At 42.0% G+C, this 11,269-nt stretch overlaps 1 protein-coding gene across 1 annotated transcript; it reads left to right on the top strand.

The window, feature by feature from the left end:
* The first annotated feature begins 274 nt into the window (after positions 1-274).
* LOC149450483 (cell surface glycoprotein CD200 receptor 1-B-like) lies at positions 275-8,425 on the top strand. Its single transcript, XM_089691881.1, has 4 exons — positions 275-326; positions 2,201-2,506; positions 6,180-6,434; positions 8,076-8,425. Exons 1-4 carry the CDS (start codon positions 275-277, stop codon positions 8,174-8,176), a joined length of 714 nt encoding a protein of 237 aa, XP_089548007.1. The 3' UTR covers positions 8,177-8,425.
* Positions 8,426-11,269: the final 2,844 nt, after the last annotated feature.

Here is an 11,269-nt window from a genome sequence, read left to right as displayed (position 1 = left end):
AAGCTGAAAATTGGCCTGGTAAAGAAGGGGGTATAACTGCCCGGTAGGCAAGTGGTTAAATATAAAGATACCCCTTTAGTGTGGCACAAAAATATTTTTTCTCAAATGTATTATGTATATTTTCTTGATGGTTTTGTTAGTGACCACTAATTTTGCACAGTATGTAAGTTCCAGGAACGCCATTAGACGCACACAGGATGTGTGATTCTGTTAATAGCATCAGAGACACTGTCATAGCACACTTCTCTTTTCTGTGCCGATACCTGCAGACATCATGCATCTTCTGGCTCTCCTGCTGCTTCTATACCGGGATGTATCATCCACAGGTGAGAGCTTTATATTGGGGTTCAGGAGAGGGAGATTACTGCTATAAAAGCAAAGTTTGTATTTAACCACTTGAGCTCCGGAAGGTTTTACCCTCTTCATGACCAGTCAATTATTTGCTATTTACACTGTACTACTTCAGCTGGTAATTGTGTGGTCGTGCAACACTGTACCCAAGTACAATTTATATCATTTTCTCACACAAATAGAGTTTTCTTTTTGCGGTATTTGTTGGGTTTTTAGTTATATAAACAGACCAAAAAAAAAGAACATTTTGTAAAGAAAATAATATTGTTCTGCTATAAAACATGTCCAATTAAAAATTGTAAAAATCGAATTTCTTCATAAAATTAAAGCAAAATGTATTCTGCTACATGTCTTTGGTATAAAAAAAAATCCCAATAAGTGTATATTGATAACTCTGTGTGAAAGTTATATTATCTACAAACTATGGTGTATATACTGGAATTTATTTTTTATATGCTTGTAATGGCGGTGATCAACGACTTATAGTGGGACTGTGATAGTGCGATGGGCAATCTGAAACTAACTGACACTGGCTGGGAGGTACACTAACTGACACCACCAGTGACATTAATACAGTGATCAGTAATAATACTATACACTGTCACTGTACTAATGACACTGGCTGGGACATCTAGGGCAATCAAAGGGCAATGAAAAGGTGTGCCTAACAATGTGTAATGTGTGCTGCTTTTGTACTAAATATCTGTTTGTTCCTTCTCCCTGCTTTGCAGGGAGAAGAAACAAACAGATTGTTCTCTCTGTACAGAGCCCTGTGTTGTTTATCAACAAAGGGTTCTTGGCTGTGATTGGACATAGCTGATCAGCTAACCACTGAACCACTGGCCAGGACTGCAGAGAAAATCCGCAGGTCCGCAGGGGGTGCACATGCACTAAACACGGAAGAAGGCAGCGACATACAGGTACAATGTGGGCAGACAATCATTCCTAAAGTGGTTGAAGTGTATGTAAAACCAAAAGTTTTATTCTTGGTTTTGGACAATTGTCCTGTCAAGGAGATTTCTCTTCACTATCTGTTCCAGAGACATAACAGGAACTAAGAGGAAATCTCTCCAAAGTGACCAGAAATCCTCCCTTAGACATTTGTCACCAAAACAAGTGTTCCCTTTAGATGATTTCCTCTTACTTCCTGTTCTGGTGACAACTCTAAAATATTGGATTTCGCACCACTTTCTGTACTGGGTTCTACAACTAGGTTCTACAATTTTCACTATCCATTCACAGGATGGGGAAGGCTGTTGATCCTGGCAGTAATGCACTGACCTCCTAATTTTGTGTTGTGGGCTGACAACACATTGCCTTTATGTGTACCAACATCAAAATAATTGGTGTCAGCCCTGCCCAGTTGCCTTTTGCTAAACTAGAGACCCCCCCCACACTCCACACCATAGGGAAAGGTATTTTGTAGGCTCCTATAAGAACTGAGAGGGCTTATTTGACTGCTTGAGTGAACAATACACAAGTTGGCTCCATGTTTCTGGCAGGATCAACAGGTAATTTTTTTTTTGTTTGGAATATATGCAGCCCTGGAACAAGTAGGCACGCAAGGAAAGTCAGAAGTGATCATATATCATTTTTTTTTCCTGAGTAATTGAAAATATAGAAAAGGGTCAGCATGACAGCCAGGCAATTAGCATTTCCAGGCTGAGAATGACAATCTACATTTTTATCTCATATAAGGTCCCAGTCTTGTCTGTTCAAAATTCTTCATATGTATAGAAATATTAGACCAAAATCTGCATTGTAAATTCTACAGAGGCCTGGTGATAATACATAATACACGACTTTTGAGATCAATAAACAGTGCGCTAACAAAAAAAATGTATTCCAGATCTTCATGTTGTGGTGGGGAGACGAGGCGATTCTACAGTTCTGAAATGTGGAGGGGATTCTGTAGACCAAATAACGGGAATTATATGGAAGATCCATCATATGAATAATTCTCGGTGTTTATTCTCATATGGTCCACACATAAAAGGAGGATCACAGATTTACCACAACTGCAGTACAAGAATGACACTAACCAATATAACACTGACCATCCAGGACACCCAGATATCTGATGGAGGATATTATACCTGTGAACTGTCAACTGGTAGAGGGACCTTCATCTATACAACTATTTTACAAGTATTAGGTGAGTAATATCTGATTTCACCATTGTGAGAAGGTCAGTTCAAACTTAGCACAATTCTTTCTCTCGTATATACTGTACACATATCACAAACCACAAAATATAATCATCTCAATAAGGTAGGTTTTGTTATAATGCAAAGCATTCTCTGAATGGATGAGGTGGAGAGGCAGGGTGCTGATGTCACATTCTCCACCTGGTCCAATCATGAAAATGCAAAACATGCTGTGAATGGCTCCAGTAGCAAGCAGGTGTCCTCCTGTGTTCACTTAGCAGCAGAGCAGCTGCTTGGCATCGGACCTGGAAGCTTCTGGAGATCACTGGAGTAGCGGTGCCTATTGCAGTGATATCCAGTCTCCAGGGGGGCATAGTTACATTGGTCCAAGCTGGACAAGTTTAACCTCTTGGCACCGACCGCATGCAAATGTGCGGCCTCACGGCATCTGGGACTTGACACCGAGCGGCCGCACATTTGCGTGCAATTAAGAAAAACATATGTGCTGGGAGTGTGCGCCCTGCCTACTCCCAGCACATGCAGTTGTGTTCAAAATAATAGCAGTGTGTTGAAAAAAGTGAATAAAGCTCAAAATCCTTCTAATAGCTTTTATTTCCATCCACACAAATGCATTGGGAACACGACACATTCTATTCCAAATCAAAACATGAAGAAAAATAGATCAAATTTGTGTTCCTCTAAAAAAATGGAAGAAAAGTGAATATTAGACTGTTCAAAAAAATCGCAGTGTTTGTATTCTTCTTTACAAACTCAAACATTCACTATATAAACTGAAAAAAGTTTGAAGATTTTGCTTTCCTTTGAACTACTTCATGAATATTTGGTTGTAGTCGCACTGTTTCTGAGAACTGCTGTACATCTGTGTTGCATGGAGTCACCCAACTTCTGGCCCCTGTGATCAGGTATTCCAGCCCAGGATGATTGGACCACATTCCACAGTTCTTCTCCATTTCTTGGTTTTGCCTCAGAAACGGCATTTTTGATGTCACCCCACAAGTTTTCTATTGGATTAAGATCCGGGGATTGGGCTGGCCACTCCATAACGTCAATCTTGTTGGTCTGGAACCAAGATGTTGCACGTTTACTGGTGTGTTTGGGGTCGTTGTCTTGTTGGAACACCCATTTCAAGGGCATTTCCTCTTCAGCATAAGGCAGCATGACCTCTTCAAGTATTCTGATGTATTCAAACTGATCCATGATCCCTGGTATGCGATAAATAGGCCCAACACCGTAGTATGAGAAACATCCCCATATCATGATGCTTGCACCACCATGCTTCACTGTCTTCACAGTGTACTGTGGCTTGAATTCAGTGTTTGGGGGTCGTCTGGCAAACTCTCCGGCCACTAGACCCAAAAAGAACAATCTTACTTTCATCAGTCCACAAAATGTTGCGCCATTTCTCTTTAGGCCAGTCAATGTGCTCTTTGGCAAATTGTAACCTCTTCAGCACGTCTTTTTTCCAACAGTGGGACTTTGCGGGGACTTCTTGCAGATAGCTTGGCTTCACATAGGCGTCTTCTAATTGTAACAGTCCTCACAGGGAACTTTACACCTTCTTTCATCTTCCTGGAGCTGATTGTTGGCTGAGTCCGCGCCATTTTGGCTATTCTTCTATCCATTCGAATGGTAGTTTTTCACTTTCTTCCACGTCTTTCAGGTTTTGGTTGCCATTTTAAAGCATTTGCGATCATTTTAGCTGAGCAGCCGATCATTTTCTGCACTTCTTTAAATGTTTTCCTCTCTCCAATCAACTTTTTAATCAAGGTACGCTGTTCTTCTGAACAATGTCTGGAACGACCCATTTTCCTCAGAATTTCAGAGAGAAATGCACTGTAACCAGCATGTGCAACATTTGCTGCCTTCCTTCCTTAAATAAGGGCAATAACTGCCACCTGTTTTTCAAAGAATGAATGACCTCACTAATAGAACTCCACACTGCTATTATTTTGAACATGCCCCTTTCAATGAGTGATTCAATGACACAGAATCAGCAGCATGTATGTCATGACTGTTGGGTCTGTTGGATTTCTATTACTCTACTACACCTGCTAGAAAATTATTTGCCATGTAGAAATATCATTTCTACCAAAAACAGTGATTGATCCGGTTAGTGATGTCTGACTGCTATTATTTTGAACACAACTGTATGTCCGGTACTCACGGAAAGGTCCCAATCTCCTCTTTCGATCGGGACCTTTCCTGATCATGTGACCGCTGTGACAGCAAATCACGGAGGTCACATGGCCCTAAAACCCCACCCCGCCTCCCGGCTTCTGAAACCCTTAAAGGGCTGGAAGGTGCTGGCGCCAAGGGGTTAAGGTCAACTTTTAAGCTGTAGCTATTGAAGCACCTTCTTGTGTACATAGGTGGTAGTGTAGTTTGAGCTTTGCTAGAAACCTAGGTTTTAGTCGGTGGGTTCAATGTGAGGTCGGGCTGTAGAGCTGTACAGGTGAGATCTCTGGTACCTCCTTCTGCTGTAGAAGCTTGGAGAAGTTTCTAGAAGCCAGTAGGTAGAGGCCAGGAGGTGTAGACCTGCATATTCATGGGTGTCTGACCAATCCAAGGCAGGAGGCCTGGCACTGTGGTAGACTAGCCAATAAATATGATAGAGCCTGGCCAGCAAGGGAGTCGGGTAGAAGATGGAGTGTTGAATTGCTGTTAGTGTGTAGCCTGGAAAGGGGCTTCGGAGAAGGGAGATCTACCTTCAGGCTGGAAGCTGGATGGAGAAATCTCCACTGCCGTGCAGTCCACCGGAAAAGGACAGCCTGTTAGCCAGGAAAGAAACCAGCCCAGCAGAAACCCTGAAAGCAGTTTCACCTACAAGCTACAGGATAAGGACAGTATGTCTACCTCTACACTCCCAGGGCCTACAAGAGAGAGGGCAGTCAGGTGCCACACCCAACTAGTCCTCCCTCGGACAGTACTATCAATGTGTCTTGCCTTGGGATACTCCTTAAAACAGCCAGGTGGATGGGCAGTTTCTAGCTGGGGTCTGAAGAGGTTCATCTAAGGGGACTGAGTGCTGAGTGTTGTGGCTCTGTAAAGAGACAGAGGCCACTCCAAAGGGAGTAAAAAGTCCAGGATCCATTTTTGCTTCTTGTACATAGGAAGTTTTGTCTTCCAGATTGTTTCAAGTTCAGTTGGGAACAGGGGCGGACTGACCATTTGTAAACTCGGGAACTGCCCGAGGGCCCGGGGTCAGTACGGGGCCCCATGAGATACCCCTGGTACCTTTTTCATAGGATTTTTTGAGTTTGGGCAAGGACACAGGGGCCCCATGATCCCCTATTGCCCGGGGGGCCCCATGAGTTGTCAGTCCGCCCCTGGTTGGGAATCCTATATACACCTAGACCCTAAGTTGGTCACCATAAATAAAAAACTACAAAACAAGCCCATGGACTGGTTACTGACTTTGAATGCAAGAGTGAAAAATTTGTGAAGTAAAGGGGGACCCAAAAACAGTGACTCTCAAGGGGGTAGCACTACACTATATATAAAAAAACTATGCTTGGAAATCTTTAATATATCAGAAATCACTTCCTACTTCTAATATGCATATTTCACAGAAGGTTTGAGCTATCTGTACATCTGATAACCCATTGAGAGAAATATTTAGTAATATATGGTTTAGTAATTAGTTCTCTTTTATTCCTCTAGCTCAGCCCTCTGTGTCTCTGCATATAAACAGCGATGGATCTCTGGAGTGTAGAGCCATTGGTGGATTCCCGGCTGCAGAGATCTCCTGGATCCCACATTCAGATAATATAAACACAAGTGAAGTTAAAGATTCGGATGACACCTGGACAGTGATCAGCACATATAAGTCTGATGGAGGCAACGTGACGTGCCTTGTGTCTCATCCCACATTTGAGAATCTCTGGAGCCAGTCTATTATATCAGAAGGTAAAACTGGTGAATTCATGTTAAGAATGTTAGATTCCTCCAACCAACATAGACATCCAACCTTCTTACTTTACATTCAAAGGCCAATGTGTTGTAGGATCCCAATCTATTGACCTCAAAGTTCATTCCCATTGCAGCACAATATGATACAGCTCTTTGTGAAAGTGGCAACTCTGCTGCGAATTCAGAAGTGCAACAGCGTTGCCACCCCATCGCAGGAAGCTGCATTAGGTAGACTCCACTGGCAGGATCGATAGATATTTGTGGGACTTTGAAGGGGACTAAAAGAAAAAACTGTAAGGGTAGAAGATCCTGGAAGTGTTAAGGGAAGTGTTGCAGTACATATTTATTTCACTGGGTGGCCTTGGTTCTACTTTAATTACCCCAAAGATAGGACATTCACTTACAGGTCGGCTATGTAAAAATGTCTTTTACCTGGTAGTAATTTCTAGTGATGAATAACAGGAAAGACCCTATTTTTTGATCAGCTGAAACCAATTTCTGATATGAATCGGCATTAAAGTGTATGTAAACCCAGGGTCAGATTTACATCTCAGGAGTCTATAGGCTGAGAATTCTGAAGCCCCCTCCCCCGAATTGGTGCCAGTTTATGCAATAATAATCCAGAGAATAGGCGTCAGTTTCGGCAATAATCCCCAGCATTGACGCCAGTTTCCTCAATAATAACCCCCTGCACTGGCATCAGTTTCCACAGTAACAACCCCCAGCATTGGTGCAGGTTTACACAATATTAACCCCTATCCTGCAAAGGGGTCAAAGTGGTTGTAAAGGATCAAGGTTTTTTTACCTTCATGCATTCTTTGCATGAAGGTAAAAAAAAACCTTCAGTGTGCAGCATCCCCCCCCAGCCCCCCTAATACTCACCTAAGCCCCCTCTTGATCCAGTGATGTTCAATGGAGTCTTGGCTTTCCCGGGACTCCCTCTTCTCATTGGACAAAACCAGGAGCCATTGGCTCAATAAAAGTAGTCTGCATGAACACATAGGATAACACTAATTAGCTTCTAGGAGCAGAAAAATGCTAATAACAGCTTCTAGGAACTTAAAATTATATTTCTCATATTTTTTTTTTTTTTTTTTTAATAACAAACAAGTTATACTTACCTGCTGTGTGTAGTGATTTTGTACAGAGCAGCCTGGATCCTCCTCTCCTCCCCCGCAGTCTCTCCTATGCCCCCACAGCAAGCAGCTTGCTATGGGGGCACCCACTGCTCTGCATGTACATTCACACATGGAGCTGCAACGTGGCACCACCCCCTCTCTCTCCTCATCGGCTGACTGGTTGTGATTGACAGCAGCGGAAGCCAATGGCTCCCACTGGCTATCTCAGCCAATGAGAAGGCAGAGACCCGGGACAGCCGAGGCTACACATTGATGGATCGCGATGGGACTCAGGTAAGTATTGCAGGGGCTGGGGGCACTGCTACACACATACGTTTTTTTTACCTTCATGTACAGAAGCCTTTACAACTGCTTTAAAAAAACGCCAGCGTGCATGGAGCCTAAGTGTTCCTTTAAATAACATTTTTAGATCATTGACATAACCAGTCCAGACAAAAATGTAAATATGATAATAAATGTAATACATGATGATTGTAATCTTCACTGTGCCATTTTCATTTGCCTTTAGGTGGTACTCAATATTTTTGGAGGATTATTGCCCTCATCATCTTCAGTTGTCTTGTGATAGGACTTTTTCTATACTGCAGATACAAGTCCAAGGTAATGTAGGAAGAGAAACTTAACCCAAAGTGGAACTCTGGAGGATATTTGTGATCCCACGGACCAAGTGAAGCAGAAATGACTAGTGGCCTCTCACCACTGCTGATGGTCTGGTGATGGACAATGTATGTAGCCTTCTTCCAGTATCTCTGAAGTCTTTGATGAAGCATCACTGGAACTGCAGACCAGGACACTTGAACAGCAGCTCCCTGGAACAACAGTTCAGTCTTTGGGTAACACCAGCAGCCTTGGCACACAGCACAACTCAGCCCACGTGGCCGTCTCGTGGAACTGTACCCCAGTGGCTCTTTCAGTACAATGTCTCATTTTATTCTTTCTGGGCTCAGCATAGGATCAGTCTGTTCTTAAGACAGTCCTCATCGCTGCTGATCCCTTTATTACATCTTTATTGCACCCCTTTATGCTGCTCCCTTTATTAGCCACCTGTCCCTGGACCCTTGGCACTTTAGCCCAGGCAGTTCCCAACAGCTCTCCTCATCCCTGTGCTTGGCTCCTGCAACTTTGCTCTGTACAAGACACGACAATGGTCCAGACAACCCTACACTCATTTGCGCGGTGTCCTGTTCTGTCCATGGGTAGGGTGCCTTACTTAAGCAGCTCCTTGAAGCAGCTCCAAGTACAGTATATAAAATATAAACCCACGAGCAGCTGAATAAACATAACAATGAATATAAAAATAGCTAAACCACCAAATCAAAAAATTCAAAAACAAAAAGCTGCCCACAAGTACACATCCTCATATAAAACTGCTACATAACAAAAACCACACAATAACAGTGCCATGCTTTTCTCATAACGTCATTAGAACCACTCAAACGTGACATTATTTGTAGGGAAATTATTTGATGTCACGTTTGAGTGGGTCCAAGGTCTAAATACAATAGCTGCTTGTATATGCAACAAAGCATAACCATTACAGAATATAACCAGTTGACTGTGACTAACGCTGACTATACCATGACCTCGATAATGAGAACCTTTCAATACATCGACATATAGTGTTGTAATAGAATGAAGAATTTAATAGTGTAATGTAAAGTTACATTTTTTTTAAACTTCTCTTTTTTGAGCTTTCAAGTAAGGTAGAAAATGCAAAACAGCTAACAATTAGAGCAGCAAACGTGACCAACGGCACTAAGTCGCTCAGAGTACCAGAACACATTGAAAAATAACAGTACAGGATTATAGGCCTGTCCATATCACTTCCATGATCACTTAGTATGATAGGGTGGTGGTGAGGTAGTGAACGGAGGAAAGAAAGGGGAGTAAGGCTTTGTCACCAAAGCGTTTTTAGTGCTTCTTGCAGAAACGCACTATAGTCCATTTAATATGGTTTCCTATGGAACATGTTCACATCGATACTTTTTTAAGCAGCTGTGTTTCTGGAAAGGGTCAGGGACTTTTGTAAAAGCAAAAATCAGCGTTTATGCTACAATTATTATTATTACTATTATACAGGATTTATATAGCGCCAACAGTTTGTTCAGCACTTTACAATATAACGGGAGAAAATACAGCAACAATACAGAGCAATACAAGAGGGTTAGGAAGGCCTGATCCTGGGAGCTTACAATCTAAGATAGAGTTCAATGTAGAATCTGCTGAAATGCATGGTAGTGCGTTTTTGCCGCGTTTCTCATTTATATTCTGCCCAGCGAAAAAAAAAAAGAACCAAAGAAAATGCGGTAAAAACACATAAAAAACGCATAAAAAATCTGTGTAGAAAAACTGCAAAAAGCACTGCAAAATGGACAAAAAGCAAATTGCATAGGTGTGAGCAGAGCCTAAAGTTACATTTTTAATTATGGTCAATACATTGATATACAAACAAGATTAGAAAAAAAAAGTATAGTTTAGGAGGAGAGTATCACACTTCACAATTTAATGTTTTTGATGTACGCTGTTACTATTTGAATGGACTTTAGGCTCATTGAAGACCTTTTACTAGATTATGAAAAAGAAGGTTAAAGGCTAAGTCCACCTTCCAAAAAAAGCATCTATGCAGAAATAAAAATGCATTTATTGTGTTTTTGCATCACAACATGCAAAGGATTGCATTCACGATCAGTGGATCTTGGGTACAATGCCAGGCTCCTGCAGACGTCCTCCAGCTCCATGTTTGTACCAAGGAATGGACTTTCTGTTGGAAAGCCGGAGTAGGTGCCAGTGGACTATTTCCCTGAGAACTACAAGTCCATTTGCCCTGGATTTGTAGTACATTTACTCACATATCTCTGAGAAAGAATGATGCGGCTGGAGGGGATAAGAACCCGCACGCTGTTATAGAGGGGGTCTTATGGGGGAGTGGAGGTTTGCTTGGCACCATGTTACAAGTCGGTTATGCCACCTCACTTATTCGCTTGATGATAAATATAATAAGTGATTACAACCTTTTGTCTTTATATGAATTTAGCCAATCGGGAAGCGGCTATTACCAATAAATTTAATACCAAATGATAACAACTGTGCTAAAAAATAAAGATCTAATTTATTTACCCAGAAAAGAAGCTTGCTATTAACCAAATTTATGAAAATATAAAGTAGCTGGTATAACTTTAAAAGTTGTGATATTACAATGTAAATACAGAATGGTACCAATACATAGAGGCAACTACAGCAGAGAAAGTTACAGAGAAAAAGAACAAAGGATAATGATGATACGATACGCACACATCCTGATGTCTGATCTTTGACACCTGGGCTCAGAGAGAGAGAGCGAGAGCAGAAAGAGAGCTGCGTCTTGCTTTTATACCCCCTCTCTGCCCCCCTCCCTCCAGGTAAAGTCACACTCTTCGGTAGAGTCCAGTAATCTTAAGACTTTGCCCTTTCTGTTCAATCCGGCGCTGTGACTGTGAAAGATATGGGTCAGCTGTAGGTCATCAGCTGGAATTTATGATAAGCCTAGAAGGTGTTAAAAATGACAAGTCCAGGCCCTACTTTGGGGTTGCCACCACATCCCTTTAAAACCCGAACACATATTATTTACAGAGATTCTGTGGCTGATTTAGGTGGTAATTAAACTCACTTAGGTGTCCGTTTATGACACAGAGAATAGCTGCGATTCAACAGATCTCAGCTATT

Source organism: Staurois parvus, unplaced genomic scaffold (assembly GCF_062004578.1).
Source record: "Staurois parvus isolate SC_StPar_1 unplaced genomic scaffold, SC_StPar_1.0 ptg000574l, whole genome shotgun sequence".
In the NCBI taxonomy this organism is placed as follows: domain Eukaryota; kingdom Metazoa; phylum Chordata; class Amphibia; order Anura; family Ranidae; genus Staurois; species Staurois parvus.
This window is presented reverse-complemented; position numbering and strand designations above follow the sequence as displayed.